Raw genomic sequence first — 19,970 nt, 5'->3', positions numbered from 1 at the left:
GCTTTAAAGAGCTCCCAGGGCTGCCCCAATGCCCCCCAAAACACAGAGTTAACGTTGGGCAGGTACTTCTAACGGAAACAGCTGGCGCTGCCACTCAAAAAAGGTCGCTGCGGATAGGTTTTGGTGTGAAGCTAACCAGGCTCTACGAGCTTCTACGAGAAGGCGCGAGAGAGCTCGCAGAGATGGCCATCTCCGTATAAACATTTGATGCAAGAGTTGTGCAATATCGGACTTTCACAAATACACCCACATAATCTGCAGTTTTGTTACGCAGTTCACTGAGACGCCACAATAAAGTATCGCTTAGAATCACGGGGCGAGTCACTATTCCACAGATTTCAGAATTCTAGTGAAGGAAAGAAAATACATCAACCTGCCTGCGCACTGTGATCGTGTGAAGGAGCAAAGTGCTCATTGACGGGATCACCAGGGAGTGGTTACAATAGGGTAATGAACAAAGGTAGAAGGAAAGAGAAGAAGTAGGGATAGTGGGGTGGGCGTTCCATGGAGAGATGTAGGGGAGAAAGGTAGGAGCAGGCAGTGTGTTAAATGTTAAAAGGTATTTGTACCGCGCACCGTCACCAACGGAATTGGTCCCCAGGCGCTCTGGCGGATCGGTAAACGATAAGGTGGGATGGGTTAGTAAGGTGAAGAGGGAGTAGGATAGTGAGAGGAGTGGTGTTCTGTTGGCAGCTTCAACTCGGTATACACCGGGTGCTGAGCTTTGGTGCGGGTATTGGATCGGTGTCAGTCTGCGTGTGCTGTTGCTCCGGCTTATGTGTTGTTGCAGTGCTGTGAAGTGCATGCGGCTTGTTGTGCAAGAGATGGTTGTGTGAGTTTGAGTGAGATAAGCATGCAGAGTTTGAGCTTATATTGGTTAGTAAGTTACCTGACCTTTAATATGCTAACATTCACAATTTTGTCTAAGTGTGACACTTCACAATCCTATCTAGATGCAGCGCAGGCCAATGTTTAGAATTCCATCCAGGCGTGGGCATGCCAACATTCACAATCCATCTAGATGCGGCGCAGGCTAGTGTTTAGAAATCCGTCTAGATGTGGGCATGCTAACATTCACAATTTTATCTGGGTGCTACGCAGGCTGGTGATCACAATTCTAAGTGTGGCATATGCTAGTCTTCAGGTTTCGCATAGGTGCGGGCATGCTAACACTCAAAGTCCCATCTAGATGCGACGCTGGCTAATATCCACAATTCTATCCAAGTGTGGACATGCTAACATTCACAGTCCTATCTAGATGCGATGCAGGCTAATATTCACAATTCTATCCAAGTGTGGCCATGCTAATATTCACAATTCTATCCAAGTGTGGCCATGCTAATATTCACAATTCTATCTAAGTGCGTCTTCCGGTCTGGATATGGTTCGTCTGGTACGTACGAGTGAACGAGTCACTTGAGGGCTTTCGTCTGGGTCTAAGTATGTGATCAGTCTCTGGAGCCTTCCTTTAGTGGCTTTTCCCATGATATCTTATGCTCTGTCGAGTGGTTGGCTCTTTGGGTTGAGTGTTTGTCCAATTTGAGGGTGGCCGAGGTTGGAGTTATTTTCATCGTTGTTTTAATGTTTGGGCATTCTAGTGCCTCTCTGTTGTGGTTACGCTGTGAAGAGCCATGATTTGAGGAGTTTCCTGAATGGTAGGTGGTTTGTTGCGTTCCGTATATTCTTAGGTAGGTCATTCCAGGTTTTGGGTGCCTGGTAGAGAAAGAGGATCCTCTGAGTTTCTTTCTGTTGTAGGGTTTTGGTTCCAGGCGGATGGCGGTGCTTGATCTTAGTGTTCCAGTCAGTTGATGTAGGCATAGTTTGTCGCTTAGGAATTCTGCGCCTTGTTTGTGTATTGCTCTGTGCGTGATGCACATGGACTTGAACTTTATTCGCCGTTTTAGTAGAGCCAGTAGCCAGTGTAGTATTTTTAGCACGGGTGTGATGTGTTCTCTTCTGGGTAGCTTGAGGAGGAGTCTGGCTGTTGCATTTTGTATGCGTTGCAATTTTTTTTTTAGAAGTCGTTCGGGCATGCCCAGGTATAGGCTAATGGCATAGTCTACTCTGGACATGATCAGAGAGATGATGGTAAGTGTTTTGTTGGCGAATGACATGAACGGTAGGATCCTTTTTGTTGCTCGCAGGAGGAAGAAACATTTCTTGATTACCGGGTTTACTTGTGGCTCCAGAGTGAGGTTGTTATCCATCAGGACCCCTAGGTGTTTTTTTTTAATTTATTTTTTTTACAGCTGATGATGGTTCTGGTGTGATGCCGAGCTCTCTTGGCCAGGGGATGTAGTTGATGTCTCTGTCATGATGCCTACCCCCGGGCACCCGGACCCAGCCCAGCAGCCTCGGGTGCAGGCATCCAGACATTTATTGAGACCTCAGCAGCCCCGACTGGGGGCTATCTGGGTTCAGTCCTGGCGCCTTAGGCACCAGGCTCATAAACATTACTTACCTCCTGCAGACCATGCTGCAAATGAATAAAAGCCAACGTGAGGCCTGGATGGGACTATTTTATTACAGGGACTATTTTTCACTCGGGTGTGGTTCTGGGAACTTATTACCTGGGACTACTTTGCAGGCTATTTAAACCACGCCCGAACAGCAGCCCATGCTTCGCGTTATTCTGCACTTCTGCAGCGTGACGCTCACCGTGCCTACAGCATCCAGTCTTCTGCCACGCCCGCCTCGAGCCTGGACATCATCCTAGAAGAAAGGAAGATAAGAACAAGAACTTACCTTTTAATCTTCATCTGTTCCTGAATTTGCCGCACTTCCGAACTGGGAAAAAAGACTTTAGAAATAAAAGCATTGCATCGCTAGCAGTAGCGCCACGCCATACTTCCCAGTTGGCATCTCCACGGTCCAGCACTGCTGCCATCATTTCGTCACTGCATCCGTGCCACCTGGAAGGGACAAAGAGAACAAGGTGAGCCGGGGGCCAAAGACAATCAAAACAACCATAATATACTCACCAGAGTTACCGCTCCTTGACATCTTTCATCGGCATTCCATACCTTGAACGCCGCACCTGTGGGAGGAAAGGACACTGGTTAAAGACATTTACTTGCTTTTATCGGACAACGCTGGGTAATACAGACTCTTACCTACGCGCAACCTGCAGCACTTCAGGTGAACTCTTCCCGGATCAAGCTGCAAAACAAAGGGGAAAAAAAAACAAGTGAATAACAGACAGTTGAACCCTATAGACATTATACTTACGGCTCCTTGCCATTTACCACGGAGTCCAACATGTCTGGAACTCGCCCAAAATCTTCAAACCAGTGAAGCAACTGGGATTCTACGCGCCCCTGCGCTCGGTGCAGGATGGAGAGCTCATCATTACAAACAATAAGGTGAGACAACAAAAGGGGAATATTGGAGGTGTTTAGAGGGAACAAATTAAATGAGTGTTTCCTTACATCCACTGGGTGGCTAATTCCCTCCTCCTGCTTTTAGGAAACTACTTTTACGAATCAAGCAGACGAAGCTAAGAGAGCCGGTCCAGTCAGCCGTCTCTGCACTACGAATAACGTTGGTGGAGACCTTAGCAGTCCAGTTCCGATAGACCCCCCCATGGGAACCAAGTGAGCGTAACAGTGTCCTCCCTTTTTTGAGACAATCATGATCTCTGTTTTGCCTGAGGTGAGGTTCATATGTCACAAAGGCAATTCTCTAGTTTTCTTCTCGGGTGTCTTGTATGTTGAAAATTATTTGAGTATTGTCGGCGTAGTTATAGCATGTGAGGCTGTGTTTTTAAATAAGTTTAATAAGTACATGTAGATGTTGAATAGAAGCGGGGAGAAGGATGATCCTTGTGGTACTCCGCTTGTGGAGTCTCTAGGTTTGGATTTAAAAGGTTTCATCCATACTGTTTCTGTTCTGTTTGTTAGGAAGGATTTGATCCATAGTAGGGCAGTGTCCGTTATCCCTAGACCTTCAAGTCTCTTTATGAGGATGGCGTGGTTGAGTGTCGAAAGCTGCAGACAGATCAAGGAGAATCAGGGCGGTACTGTTGTACGAGTCTGCGTTTGCTTTTAGGTCGTCCCATATTGAGAGGAGAGCTGATTCTGTTCCTCTCATAGGTCTGAAACCAACTTGTGCCTGGTCTAGTAGGCAATGCTCTTCTATGAATTCTTGGGTTATTTGGTAGACGTACGTTTCTAGCAGTTTGGCTATGTAGGGTATGTTGGAGATGGGTCTATAGTTGGATAACTCCTCTACGTTTCCTGTTGTGTCTTTGAGTAGCGGCTTGATGTAAACTGATTTGAAGGCCTGTGGTACTTTGCCTGTTGAGATTGAGAGGTTGAGGAGGTTCCTATGGTACTTGTATACGTCCGGGGGGGTGGGGGGGGGGGCAAGGGTCTTCAGGTGAGCCTGATTTGTTGCTTTGGTTTACCAGTTTGACGAAAGCCTCAACTGATATTTCTGGGAAGTTTCGTAGCTTGTTTGCGTGTTCCTCGTCGGCGTCTGTGGGGTTTGAGCTGTGATCGCTTGATCTGTTTTGTATGGTGTGTTGGATGGAGGTTATTTTGTTTTTGAAGTGGTCTCCAAGGTCTTCGCAAAGTTTAATCGATGGAATTGGCGTGTTGTTGCAGCCCGGTGGGTTTTTTATTTTGTTTATGATTTTGAGTGAACTAATTTATAGAGTGTGCTTACACCAATAGGCAACATGGCGCCAAAAAAACAAAAAGGATTACTTTTATCTGGGAGCAGCAAAGAGACCCAACTACAGGAAAGTGGCGGCGAAAAGGCAAATGACCGGTCATTTTGCGATTGTCAAGCGGGAGTTAATTCCAGAAAAGGCTTGGCCTCCGATTCTTGCTCGATAAACTCTGTGGATCGGAGCTTCAGGGTGGGGGCATTGCGAGAGAACTTTTCCTGACTCCCCCAGAGCCTCCGAATCCGTTACAGTGATAAGGAGAGGACTTATTCACCCGACCACACATACAACATAGGATCTTCTTGTTATATCCACTGCAAAGCAGGTGTGGAAGAACGGAGAAACCAAAGGGGACTGTGCTCAAAAGTAGTGCCTTTATGCGACCATGATAAACAGGTGTGTACCGAAAAAATGCTGCCTATTGGCTGTAGATCGATTATTTACCCCCGTTTCGCTTTTAATCATGGAAATGTTTATTTTGCTATTGTGACACGTATTTATATGCAAAAGGTATTTAAATAACACAATGCAGCGACGGTTAAAAAGCTTGTTCCCACAACATGAACTTTATGTTGGTAAGTGTATCCCTAGGGTCGCCTCAGCACTGGTGGAATACACAAACCAGACTGGAGCACGAACAATGTCATGCTGTGACAATGCTTTACTAACTGCGCATGCGCCCTTCACAGATGTTTCCAGGAAAGGACCAGGAGTTACCTTTAAAGAGCTCTGGTGTTCACCCTGCACTTCATGGGAAGGGCCGAGATTGGGATATGGCCAGGGACACGGCACAAACATTTATTTAATCTCTGGGAACTACATTGAACCATCATTTTGATATCTAAGGTCAAGGAAACTATTAGCAGATTTTAAAAATAAATCGCCATTTTTAGTTTGACACATTAGGACATTTGCAAAGAGACTGCTCGTATGAGAACAATATGCATGGCAGAGTTTTACAATACACCATGCATCTTATATAAATTGCTGATAAAAAAAAGGCCCTGCCGTTCATCTGTAGTGCCAATCAAATACAAGTGGTTACTGGCTAAAGATACTTCAGATTTTTAAATATTCTTAGAAAAAGGAAGAAAGAAAATTCAAAATTGTGGCAATGAAAAGGTTGCATTCATATTTTTTTTTAATCTACGTTCTGCCACAAACTTTACAACCCACCATACTTGGCTTAAGAAAACGAAGATATTGAAGGCAATTCAAATGTTAAGCGGATGTCTGATTCATGAAACGGGAAAGGCCACAAGGCGAGGTTAGGGAGATGGGTACCAAGTATACTGCACAATATGGAGTGGTCCACCTTAAGTTGCATACCGTTATATAATGCTGTTATGGCGTCATTGACCCACAAACAACTGGGGGTTGGGGGGGAGTCACATGCAGCAGGCAACAGTCAGCAAAGTAGTGCATCTAGACAAGGGTCTGCTACAACAAAAGAGCATCACGTGCCAGACCTACTATAGGGCTGAAGGCTCCAAGTACAAAGTTGGGTTGATGGTTAATAATACATGGAAAATAAAGAGAATATGGGAGTGAAGAGACAAACCAAACATGAAACGGCGCTAGCATGAGCCCTTTCGTGCTTATTATAATACCGAAGGATGAATGTTGATAAATGGTTTCCCAATCATAGCTTTATTAACTTACTGGAAAAGCTAGGCCAGATATCAGCTGAAAAATGATCCAGGATGGGAAGACCTCCAAGGTGTTCTGGTGGGCTCGTTGGATGCAGTTGAAGATTTGATCCTTGTCCGAGTACATTTTAGGGTACTGTAATTCATAAAAAGAAAACAAATTCAAATATCTGCGTTTCACAATATTAACACAATAGTTTCTCAGAATGTCTTCTCCAACCCTATGTGTTGCACTATGCTTTGCGAAAAGGGGAAAGTGACTGGTAATCCAACTTCAAAACGTATGAGGTGCATTGCATTATGCCAAATGCATTACGGTTTTAAAGAGCCTTAGTTTTGACTTGAAAAAGGGGATGTTCCAATGCCACATTAAAACACATCGCGCTCAATAACAGAAAAAAAACCTTCCAACAAAACACAAAATTGTAGTTCATGGAGTATTTCACAATTAACGAGTGACACTATGTATGATGCTTTTGACACCCATCTTACAGTGACAGACGTCTAACCAGTGTTCCATAGGTTTTTGGAGGGCGATTATTTTACGCCCCATTTTTTGAATTCTAGTGCAAGTCCATTTTCAACAGAATAAAAATGAGTTTTCTCCTTCACAAGTGGTATCAGGCATCCATACAATTTGTGCATAAAATTAATACGGTTGGAAAAATATTAGAGCCAAAATAGCAGAATGTCAAAGTTATCTGGCCTCCAACACTATATGCCACTGAAACTCGCAGATACCAGCTACTTACGCCCCTCATTCTGCTGGCATCACTTCTCTGACTCGCTCCTATTGTTGCTGCCTGGCACTACCCGCTTGACATCCCATTTATGTTATTGCTCTCCCTCTCCTTGGCTACTCAGATTCCTGTCTCTCACTTTATGATGCTCTGCCTCTCATCATCAAGTGTGCCGTCTGCTGCTCTGCTCGGTCACTCCGCCTCTCCAGTCCCGGCACCTATTATTGCCGTTTCCCGCCTATGTCTTGCTACCTCAGTTGCTCCAACGTCTTGTTTCTCATTTCAGTACTGTGTTCTCATTTTCTCTGTAGTGGACGCTACTCCTTTGAATTAGCGTTCTTCCACTGCCTCTTATGTGCCTGCCTTTCTCCTGACTTGCCCATTCTATTTCTATCCTTCCCACTGCTGTTGATCTGTGTTTCCTTACTGTACTGCTTCTCAATTTGTCTTTTGCACCAATTCTACCGCTCACTCCTTTGCTAGTGTTGGTAAGATTTAGCCAGGTTTCCTTACTCACTTTCTTGGTTGTTCTTCCTCCTTTTGCTGCTTGGTGTCTCCATTTCTGTTCTTGTAATAGAGTGCTATCTGTTGTTGGTATCCTGTGGTTTTTCCAACGGTAATTACTTCGAAAGCACTTTGAATTATAAAAGGGATTGTGGGAAGGGGTGGTTTGGAGCCCACCCAATTGCTGCAAAATGACATGGAACCCTGTTCTGTCTGTCCGACCTTCATCCACCTTGTTTCACCCTTTTGCTTACGCTCAGAGTTGCTCTTCCAGTCCTGTTCATATGTGTTTTTAACATAACCATGGTTACAAATTTTAAGTTGCAAGCTACTAAGCAGGCATAAAAAGGCACTTGCCCCCGCTATTCTCCACATACACACACACACTTTCTTACTCGCCAAAAAAACAATCTACTGGCAGGTGTACATTTTGAGGCACGTACCAATAATATAACAAAGCTGAAAATACATTTTCATCTACATATCTAGTTCAGCTTTAAAATCGGGTGGTCATTTTTAAATATGTGCAAACCTGTTTTGGGGAGCAAAGCTGGGAATGTAAGAATTAGAGGTTTGTCTCAGCAGATGCAACACTTGCTTCAATGCAGATGTTTTACAAGCACGGTATGCCACTACAGGTTCATGAGTTCCGATGTGGTGTTGGTTCTGTAACTTTGAACTTTTAGCAGTCCTTCTGAGAAGTCAAAAGGTAAGACAGCTCTGTTACAACTCAAACCTGTTATATAAACCTTGAACACATACCTCTGATGCAGATGCATTAGCTCGCATTAGCTCACCTATCAAAAGGATTGGAACTAGCAAGTTACACAGCGATCTCTGTAGCAGGGTTATCCCACCCCCACGCTAAATTTCCTAACAGGGTGGTCACACTGAAAGGCCCATAAGGTTGGGGCAGAGACAGTTCCATGAAAGGCGTCCCTGCCACGACTGGCTCATCAACAAGCTCCAAATCCGTTTGGACGATGCTATAGTAATTTATAACAGATTACTCAACATTAATCACAAAGAATAAAAAAGAAATTCCTCCAGAACATTGCAAAGTGATGGATATAGGTCTCCAAATTACCACACAAATTTGTATTCATATGCATTTGGTTAAACACAAACCTTTGCAAAAATAAAAGACTAAAAACATTGTTTGAAACGTGGTTACATTACAATTCATATTAAATCATTGAACACACAAATCATCAGATATTACATACCAAAAGTATAAAAGAAGAATATAAAAACCTCTCATTTAGTTTCACACAATACAATTTCCAACCATTTAAAATATTGATATATCCAATGATAACTCAACTAATTCAAATCTTAGCCCCAAACCACTCTGTGTTAATCAAGTCTACATCCATCTATATGTTTTTTATACTGCGCCACAAGCCCTGGAACAAAGCGCTGAAAAATACTTGAGACGGGTTTCAATCAAAGCCAAACATTCTAACAGAAGATGGCGACTTGCTTCAATATGTAGAGAGCAGTGCCTACATACCTTGTATTGAACCCGTGACTTCCTAGTAGGAATTACGTTTAATTTGAAACGTAACATTTCACAGCGATGCTTCCGTGATCGATGTTTGGATGTAGAAAGCCATATCATTGCGTGCTCTTATTTCATATCTAAAGTTGTAAAATAAATGATACCCCAATGCTAACTCTCTATTCCTAATCCAATCAAGTTCGAAAAAAATATTCTTTTTGTTAGCATACACCGCTACCAGTTTATCAAGGTTAAGATCATATTCGGCCAATAGTTTTGTGCATGCTTGAAACAAATCTGTCAAAACTCTAGAGGAGTTACAAAATAACACTGCACAGCTCTGCGAATACACAATTAGGTTGTGGAAGTAAAAAAGATCTTAATAGTTGCAGCAGCTTCAAAATCAACCCGTGCTTTTAACGAAGCCAAACCTGCCTCATGTCTGATAAGACATCAGCGTCCCCTTTGGAAGGAGGAGTAACCTTTTCCACACCAATGACTCCACTCTGCCTCAGATACTTGGCAGTAAACCTGATTCCACACAATACAAACAGGCATGGAACTATTTTTTTATATTTGATCATGGGAATAGTTGAGAACCTGCCAAACCTATCAAATACTAAACCTTCAGGGGAGTTCAATCTAGTGTTTTTAATCCTCCGATCACAGTCATTTTGTTTCGATCTCTTTGAACTAATGTCAATCCCCTAGTATTTAAAAGTTTGGACAACTTCCAATGGTTCCTTTGTTAAAGATCACTTAAACTTATTTAGCACTATAATTATTTTTGCACTAGAAGGCTTGATTTTTTTTACCATTCAGTTGCAAATTCAGTGCTGCAAAGTATTCCGTTGGTCGCCGTTAACGCCCTTTGAAGGCCAATGGGTATCAGATCGATTAAAATTATATCGATATATGCCAGTTAATTTATTGGCAGCTTCCCTAGCCTTGGGGGAAAAATGTTTTAATTTGTTTAAAGATCTCTTCCAGATCCTAAGTATATAAACTGTATAGGAATGGAGAAAGCACACAGCCTTGACGCAGCCCAAAGCAACTATACACCCACCTTGTGTAGTTTCGTTTTTGGTCCAAGCACACCCTTACCTTGGTGTCGGTGTGCACCTCAATCGGAATGTCTACCAAAGCCATTTGGGCATTCCATCCCCCTTTTTCACAGGCGTCGCCGGTTTACCCGGTCAAATGCCGGTCAGATGTCCAAAAAACCGCAATAGAGCACCCTTTTTCCTGTTTAACTTGCATTTGCAGGAGATTGATTACAAAGCAGTTATGCATAGTGGTCAATACCGGTCAGAAACGAGATTGAAATTTATCAATAACGTTATTCCTATTTGCCACACCTGCAGTTGGTCCAAAATAACGACCCCAAAGATTTTACTGGAAGCATCAAGGTGGGAGAGAGCGATAGTTTGAGGGAATGGCCCCGTCTGCCTTCTTGTAGATTACGAGTTAAGCTTTCTTCTAGGAAGATGGGAGGGTTTTGTCTTTACAATTTCACAAAATAGGATGTACAAAAGGGCTGCCCAAAGGTTTGTGTTCGACTTAAGTGTGGCGTTTTCCAAACCATCCGGCCCCGGAGCATTTGAAGCTTTACTTTTCTTAATAGCCGCTCTCATCTCTCGCACATCAATCTTAACCTACTCAGTTGCTATTAAGAGCAGACATAACGTTCAAACCCTCGTTTACGCGATAAAGAGCATAGAGATGAGTCTCCCACACGCTCGACGGAACAGGCTGGCTTTGCAGTGAGCATTGGTGTAATGGTTCTTTAATCAATTTCCAAAAGGAAGCATTGCTTCTGCATCATTGATAAAAAGCAAAAACCGATGACCCTTTACACAATTTTTATACTCAAATCTTAATATTCTAGCTTTTTCCTCGTAATCAGAGGAAGGTTTTCTTAGCTGTCTCAGCCCTTTAAGTTCTCTTTTTCAGCAAGCAGAATATTGTACTTATGCCTTGAGCCTTGGTTCTTTTTTTGCGTTACCACCACTTCCCCCATTTAGCTGCTATAGACTACCCAGGGCCCTTTGAATTGCCCTATCGTAAGTGGCTGGGTTAGAGAAATCACCTTCATTTGAGCCCATGTAAAAGATACAATTGTTAAAACGATGCGATAGTTCTGGCTTCCAAACTAATGCGCGATTCCCTAGGTTTGCCAGTACCACCACTCAGCAATTTGTGTTTTGGGTATCAATACTTTGCTTCATGGTCAAACCAAGCTTGTGATGATCACTAGATTTTAATGGTTTCAATATCACATTTCAAAAACAGGGATTTGGATAAAAATACATAGTTTAGTTCTAGAGAGGCCGTTTACCCAAGTGAATTCAGAGGGGTTGTCTTCCCTTAGAGTTCCATTGGCTGATTAGGCCCCAGCTTTTCAATTCTGCCCTTATTTGGCTCCCTCCTTTCCTAGCCATCAAGGATGCCCCCAAGCCTGTTCTTTTCCTAGTATCATTTGGGATCCAAACATTCACTATTTAAGTCGCCAAATATAATCATCTCAGCATCCTCTTTAAAGGGATGGTCTAGTAAAAAATTTTATTTAAAAAATAGATAGGCCACATAAAAAAAAATACTAGCATCCTCCGTTTTAAAACTTCCTATGTAAAATTTTGAGCTATTCAAGCTCAAAATTCGAAAAAGCAAGCACAGGGGCGCAGCCATTTTGTGAAATGGAGGCCCTCCTGTGCTGGCTTTTGCGGCACTAATGAAGGAAAAGCCAGCCAGCTGTAGTAAACAAAGTCTACCGCTGGGTGGCTTTCCCTTCATTAGTGCCGGGACTCGGAGGACGCAGACCGGAGACCAGAGCAGGAAAGCTGCAGCTGAATCTCGGTAAGTGCTAGCTATGTTTTTTTTTCTAAGTTTTCCGGGCTGGAGGAGCCCGGAAAACTTAGAAATAAAACCGCAGCTTTTACAACGTTATTGTGTTGGAAAACGCTGCGGTTTTTCTTTCCAAGTTTCTCAGGCTCCTCCGGCTCAGAGGAGCCTGAGAAACTTGGAAAGAAAAACCGCAGCATTTTCCAACACAACCGCGTGTGTTTCTGCCTGCTGTGGCTATCACTTTGGGTCTCCGGTGCTCCCACCGGAGACCCAAAGTGAAAGCCACAGCAGGCAGAAACACACGCGGTTATGTTTACATGCCGCGTAGTGTTTCTACCTGCAGCCGATTTCCCCTTTGGGGCTCTCGGGCTCCCCATGGGGAGCCCGAGAGCCCCAAATGGGAAATGCTAAATGCTGCGTTGTCTGCCTGAATCTGCTTTCCCATTTGGGGCTCTCCCGAGAGCCCCAAATGGGAAAGCAGATTCAGGCAGACAACGCGGTTGTTTTCCGCAATGCCACGTTGTGTCTGCCTGAATCTGCTTTTCCATTTGGGGCTCTCGGGCTCCCCGGGAGCCCGAGAGCCCCAAATGGTAAAGCAGATTCAGGCAGACAACGCGGTTGTGTTGGAAAACGCTGCGGTTTTTCTTTCCAAGTTTCTCAGGCTCCTCCGAGCCGGAGGAGCCTGAGGAACTTGGAAAGAAAAACCGCAGCGTTTTCCAACACAATAACGTTGTATTTATGTTTGCGGTCGCTTCAAAAGCGACCACAAACATAAATACGTTTTTAAAGCTGCGGTTTTATTTCTAAGTTTTCCGGGCTCCTCCAGCCCGGAAAACTTAGACGGTAGACTTTGTTTACTACAGCTGGCTGGCTTTTCCTTCATTAGTGCCGCAAAAGCAAAAGCCAGCACAGGAGGGCCTCCATTTCACAAAATAGCTGCGCCCCTGTGCTTGCTTTTTTCGAATTTTGAGCTTGAATAGCTCAAAATTTTACATAGGAAGTTTTAAAACGGAGGATGCTAGTATTTTTTTTTTTATGTGGCCTATCTATTTTTTTAAATAAACATTTTTACTAGACCATCCCTTTAAGAGACTTGCCACAAGAGCAGAGAGCGCTTTCAACATTTTTTCAATCTCCACAGATTTCGGATTAAAGTACGTTGCAGGCATAATAGCAAAAACTAGACAAAGTTCTGCAATCACCCTCCAGCCTTACTACTTGGATATCCCTCCTGTCTGTTTCAATGTTAGACCTCTTTGGTCAACACCATTTTTCACAGCGCACAGGAGACCCCCCCCACCTCACCCGCACTGGGCGACCCCGTGCTCCCTGAATAGCATCCACAGTTAAAACCACATAACCACCTATTATTGGAAGTGCCGTTAACCATGATTCCTGCAAGCATGACAGAGCATTGAGGCATAGGTTCTGGTTTTGAGCTTTAGGCCCGCTTCCAAGGTAAGAGTCTTTCTATAGACTCTTCTCTACTGCAAAACGTGTAGAATCCTGCCACAGTAATCCCACTTGCAGCACTCCATCACACAAACATTTGACATGAATCCTCTACATCTGTCCAATCCTGTAAGTCCACAGCTCCAAATGCACTCACCTTAAGGGGCAGCTGAGCTTCACAGGCCATCAGGAGATGTTTAGCTGTTTTAACACACTCCTCCCCACACAATCAGCAGTGCTGGTGATCTCTTGGTATATTAACCCAAGCCCCAGCTATTTCATTTATCCTTACAGTTTAACTGGACTTTTAGGTAGTCCCATACAGTGGAATTTCCATAAGAAAACTAGAAATATATCTCTGCGCCTTTTTTGTGTAAGTAGCATTTCATAAAAATGTGCTGCATGGTTCTGTGTAGCAAGGACCACCATTAATTGCTCATTGCACTGTGTGAGGACAATGGCCTCCATATGTTTTTTTTATATTTCTTGATGGGCCAATCCAATGCTTCACTTGGTGCCAAAATGAGCCATCTGCTTGCTACGAGCCAGATTTTAGTTAAGCAGCGACTGGTCATAAAATTATATTTTAGATTTCAAAGCGGCATACAAAATGGCCAGCATTGAATCCGCCGGAGCATTATGTGCCTTCCGGATCAGGAGCAAACTCCTCAATTTTAACTTCACATGTGTCATATTGAACTCCAAGTAAGGCATTTTAATGGACGTCCGAGTGGGCAGTCTTAGCAGTCTCTTAATTATCATGGATTCTAAATTGGTGATTTCTTTAACCTGTGCCAAAGCACATGTTTCTGCCCCATAAGAAAAAAAACAGGCGATCTTCGCCCGGTAAAGGTGTAGGATTGCGCTTATTTAGTAGCCACCACCGCTTCAGACGAAGGCACTTATAGCATCGGCAACTGTCACAGACTTCAGTTTGATATTATCAAGGTGCTTGGACCCACTCAGTCCTTCCTCCAAGTGGAAAGGGAGGTATTTAAAAACTGTAACAGCTTTGACTGAAGCCCCATCCAGCATCCATTTAAAGCCGCTCGCCTTTCCACCCTTTGGACGAAAGACCATCATTTTTATTACCAAAGAGTTGAAGTTAGCAAAATCGGCTAGTTTATTCAAGGATGCCTGAAAGCCACCAGGAGTAGAATCCAAAAGAACCAAGTCATCAGTGTGACCCAACCAAGACACAGCTCTATCGCCCAGTCTTGATGGGTTCTCTTACTGGCCAAGAAGTGAACCGCCCAAATCTGATAAAGATTAAATAAAATGGGTGCCAATGTGCACCCCTGTTTGAGGCCTTTTGTGGTTGCGATCCAACCAGTTGTCCTACCAGCTTGGTCCATACAGACCTTTACTCGAGTGTAGCCATGTAGACAAATTATTTTTAAAAGACCCATCGGTATTCCGCCTACGAGAAGTTTGTTCCAAAGTTTCGCCCTGTCAACAGTGTCAAACGCTGCGTACACCGTTGACTTGGGAATAAGCCATGCCTGTTGGATGATGGTATTCAAAGTTAAACAGTTAAAGGTGTTATTGGAGCCTTTACAAAAGCCAGTCTTGTAAAAGGAATGATTTGTACTTAGTGGACCATTCTCCAAGTTCCTGCAGTAATATGCGGGAAATAAAGTCTTAGATGGAATATCTAGCATCGCCAAAAGGCAATAATTTCTTGGGCCTAGATCATTTCCTTTCTTTAGTACTGGCACAATTATCCCTTCGTGCCATGAGCCCGGGGTGGTTTGCGTCTTGCTGATCCGACCAAGAAGAGCCTCAGCCGAAAGGGCCGGATCCTTCTTGATGAGGGAACTACATATGTCAGCCGGGCCGGGAGCTCGAACATTTGCCTGTGGTTATGATTCTATTTATGTATATCACTGATATTTTTCCCATAAACTCATCTATGTTGGTTTAATGACGCAAGAGTATCACACAGATCTCAACTCCCTCCCCTCCCCCCCGCCCCAGAGATGTTGTGACACATACAATTCGCAATATGACCCGGAAGATCAGTTTATATCCCTAGCTCTTCCTGAATGGCCATAAATGATCTTCCAGGATCTTCCAGGACAGAGCTGAATTGTACGTTTGAGAGGAATATACAAAGAGGCGCCACGTTGACCATTGCCTGGCAAGTTTGCGTTTCCTAACCCATTTTGAATAAGCCCTTTTTAAAGGCCTTTGCCTGTAAGAAATGTGAAAATGGCTCCCGGGATAGTGCACCCACAATGCTCGACATAGGACACTTTTTCTCTCCTTAATTTCCTTGTCAAACCTATGTGCATGTTTTTTGTGTTGTAGGATACCCAACCTGTTCGTTTTACACTTTACCACAGAGCAGGACCTACTACTTTCTATACATGAATTAAAGGGGCTTATGGCTATGAACCCATACGAGCCCCCAAGAAAGGCCAGAATGGTGCCCCAGAAGCCCAAATATCGATTTAGAGTATCACCGGCAACAACAGATGCCCTCTCCAAGATCCCCTCGTGCCAGGAGATCCGGATCAGTGCACAATGACCATGTACTTGCCTGGGATGTCTAGGGTCAGGGGTTACATCCAGCAGGTTTAAGGTGACCACTAAAGGAAAGTGTTCACTTCGTCCCTATGTAATACATACATGTCTTTGACCAGATCACATCGGTTAGACACAAAGACAGTCCATTATGCTGCTTGTTACATTTCCAATGCGTGTGTAGCTTGGTGGTGTATCAGATGGGTAGGATCCATTAACCATGGTGAAATTATGGGAATACAGAAAATCAGCCCAACTTGACAAGTTCACCATACTACACAGGGGAAGAAGTAGCAGCCAGTTCTCCCATAGGTGGCCAGACAGCTTTTGGTATTCTTTTGTTGAAATCCCTGCAAATAAGAGCTGTGGTGCAGGTTACCAAGAGACCTATTCACTGCCTTTAATGTCACTGTCTTAGAAGGGGGATCATATAAAACGACAACAGGACTTTCTTAGGTGAGGAATCCGTAACCTGAGTAAAGTAAACTCGACCAACAAGCACATTCTCATATTCAACAAAAAAGCTTCCAAAATCACCGGCTTCTTAACGCCCAATACCAACCCACCTTTCCGGCGACCTTACGGGCACTGGGTGTCTGGACAGGAAAGTGTTCCAACTGTCAATCACTATATGAGACACGAGCCAGGTTTCCTGTAAGGCTACGATAGTGAAGTTATCAATAAAATCCAATAAACCACCCTCTTCAAAAATCTGTAAATTTCCTCGTGTGTTTAAAAGCAAAGAATGACAGTTACGGTCTGAGCTAGGGCCGTGCCCTTCCGTGCTGGTCAACCATATTAGCCAACCATGCCCAATGAGATTGTTCAACCGGATTAACAGCAACTAGCTTTACTCTGGTGATTTGCCAAAGAAACAGTTATTGACTTGTGTTGGTGATTGGCGCAGGTTAATGGGACCCAAGCAGTCCCCATTGCTACCATACTTCGACACCAGCCTCCAGTCTACAGCCGGATCTACATCAATTAAAGTACAGTCGTAGCCCAGCTTATATAGGGTGGGTCGATGGTCCAGAAATATGTCATTGTGGACTCTGCATGAAAGAAAATGTTAGACATTGCCCTCTTGTCACTCTGGTGATCTTCAGAAACGTACACAATGCCAATATCGTTGCTGGTGATGAATCAAAGTGGGAGCACAGAATGAAAAAGCTCTAGCACGCAGGATCTATTGATACAAGTTCTTTTGGGGGTGCCAAAAATGCCCTGGATTTGTACGGCCTTAGTTTTGGTAGATTGTGGAAATGTACCCATAATGGTCATCGATAAAATGTCCCGATTAGACTTGGTTTGAGTGGTAGCTGTGTTAGTGCTCCAACCAATCACTACCATACGACTCCGAGATGGAGCCAAAAATAGGCCTAACTCAGTGGGCCTTATTACAAGTCTGGCGGTAGCCTTGGTGGTAAAACCGGCAAGCTGCCGCCATACGATTTTATCCGGCACTCGCAAATTGGCAATTACCGGGTCATTACAGCCCCACCGGACCCAGTAATTGCACAATCGCAGGTGCTGGAAGAAAATGCTCCACATTCCCATTTGAGCCCCATAGGGCTCGAATGGGGAGGTCGGATGCACCGGCACCATTCAGAATGGTGCCAGTGCATCCGACATGCACTGCTCGCAGGTGCCAGTACGCCCGCCAGGCCAGTCCGTGCGGGAAGGCACCCGCGAGCAGAAGGAGTTTGCCGGACCGGTAACAACGGTACCGGCAAGCTTACTGGTACCATTGTTACCGGACCGGCAAACTTATGAGGCCCAGTGTTAGTAAAGGCTTATATTTTATCCTTCTGTTGGCAGGCAGTGTTCCGGCCTAGAGTTGTTGGTCTTTCTCCAAGCCTGATCCCCTTGCTGTTTTGTTTTGAGTTAGCACCCTTTGTTGATATTTCGTGGAAGTTTTAAATGGGCAATGTCAGCACTGGGGTTATCCACAGGTAAACATTAAATTGCTGTTGCGATTTTCATGGCACAGTTAGTCAGACATGGGCGGGCCACTAGAGCCTCTGAAACCCCTTTTTCTTTGTTGCAAGATCTTCGTACATTATAGCCTGTTTAGGAACGTTGTTCTTTCTGCGTTGATACCTCCCCCCCTCCAAGTAGGTGTTGCGGCCCTACAAGGGGATGGTTACACAATGATTCTTTGTCTTTGTCAGTTTGTGTCTGTCGTAGCATTTGTAATAGCTGTAGAAAGCCACTCAACCTCAGCACTAGGGTGGACGATGCCCAAAACCGGGCTTACTAGAAGAGGACCAACGTATGCCATGCACTGGCGAGCTAGCTACTGCTACTACAATTGTTACTACAATAGAGGCATTATTGTCGTGATCAACGTTAGGAGTAATTAATGCAGTCACAACCGTTTTAGACTCCAAACAGGGTACGATGTTCATTAGTAAACATTTTCAGTATTGGGAACTTTGGTTACCCCTCTGTCCACAGCTGTATTTATAGGAATGGCAGAGCATGATGCTCGATAATCAATAGCAGGATAAAAGTCTGAAATCTTTAAAAAAAAAAAAAAAAAAAACTGGTGTATTGTCGCCATGGCATTTTGAGACCACAGACGGCTGAGAACAGTAAACGTGCGAGCAGAACATTGCACGTCAACCACAATTGAGCTACTCAATCGGTGCGGGGTCTAAAACGCACTGAAATGCACCTGGACACTTGGTAATGCTTTGCGTCAGCCCAGGTGTTAGGGAGCACTTTCACAAATGTGCAAATTCCCTTCTACCTTAGAGACCCAAAGTGCTTTTTGCTGGACTTTAGCACTTTTTAATAATTATCCTGGAGCGAGCAAGACCTTTTTCCCCCCACTCCCGCATGTATTTTTCTTTAATATGAACACTTTCTTTTGGTTTTAGAGCCTGACAGACTCCATAGGCATCATCTTTTTACATTGTTGCTTTATGCTCATCTTTTGTTGCTTTTCTTATTTATTCTGTTCTCATTTTGCACCGCACTTTCCACTTCTCCCCATTCCTTGCACTTTCCCCCACCCCCCTATCCCACGCACTTGAGGGTTCTCAATGTCACTGGGCCTAGTAAGATCGTTGTTTTGTACTCCCCGTTAGTATTGTACAGTCACTTGACCAAGTCTATCAATAATAACACTGTTGGAACCAGAAGATCCCCTACCTGGTGCCAGACTGGTTGCAGGTTTGGTGCGGATTTAAGTAGATTATAGAAATCCCCCTGTAAACCCCTCCGTGGCCCTGCGCGTTGGTGTGGCCAAGGAGAGGAAGGAGAGGCCCGCAGGGAAACCCTCAAGGGGGAGAAAACCCTGTGGAGCGCTGCTTGTGTGCGTTGGCTCCGGAGTCTTCTGAGTGAATGGTGCAGCGCTGGGTGCTGTGCTGACAGATGTCAATGCCACAGGGACCTGTCACTCTGAAATCACGGGGAGAGATGTTAGGAACCTGGAGTTACCCCCCCGTAGTGATGGAGAGTTTTTAATCTCCCAATAAGGATTGGAATTGGGGGGGAAACTAACTCGCCAATATATTCTTAGATGTAGCTTAAGTCCGTGGAGTCACCTATAGAGGGAAGAGACTAGTATGTGGGGCTATCAAGGAAATGACAACAAAGAGTGAACAGGTATCCAGCATCAGAAAAGAGTCGCACTCGTAAATGAAATATCCGCATATCCGTACCAGCAGGAACTGCAGCTGAGAGGTTGCAGGGAAGCGAGGACGTCTGGGAGATGTAGTTCCCCGGGAACAGATCAGCTGAACTTCAGGTGGCCTGCGAGTCACCAGCAGATCAAAGAGGGGTACGTTAGCATAGATTAACCCCCCTCCCCGAAGACCGTGTCCCCCCAATCCCGATCTGAACGGACCTACTGGAGGTGTAAAAGCAGGAAAAGAGCCGCGGCCGTGGAGAAGCACAGAGAATTGAGGTAGGCGCGTCCCGATCCCGATGATGGCAGAATCAGAGGAGCTCTTGAAGAAAAGGTAAGATAAGATTAAGAATAGCAAGAACAGCAGGGGCTCTCTAAACACAAACTAGGGAAATGAAAAAGAAGATAAAGCGCAGGACCAACTTACGGAGCATATGGGTGCTCGATAGAG

At 44.4% G+C, this 19,970-nt stretch overlaps 1 protein-coding gene across 1 annotated transcript in view; it reads right to left on the bottom strand.

The window, feature by feature from the left end:
- The window catches only part of LOC138503179 (glutathione S-transferase 3, mitochondrial-like), a 91,948-nt gene that overhangs the window by 20,496 nt on the left and 51,482 nt on the right, over positions 1 to 19,970 (bottom strand). The window contains exon 2 of the mRNA XM_069622726.1: positions 6,332 to 6,454. Coding sequence (XP_069478827.1) covers positions 6,332 to 6,454 — 123 coding nt within the window. The remainder of the gene's footprint in view (positions 1 to 6,331; positions 6,455 to 19,970) is intronic.

The sequence above is a fragment of the Ambystoma mexicanum genome, chromosome 11, assembly GCF_040938575.1.
Source record: "Ambystoma mexicanum isolate Mex_15411 chromosome 11, UKY_AmexF1_1, whole genome shotgun sequence".
Lineage (NCBI taxonomy): Eukaryota > Metazoa > Chordata > Amphibia > Caudata > Ambystomatidae > Ambystoma > Ambystoma mexicanum.
The sequence above is the reverse complement of the archived record's forward strand: the minus strand, read 5'-3'. Positions and strand labels throughout refer to the sequence as shown.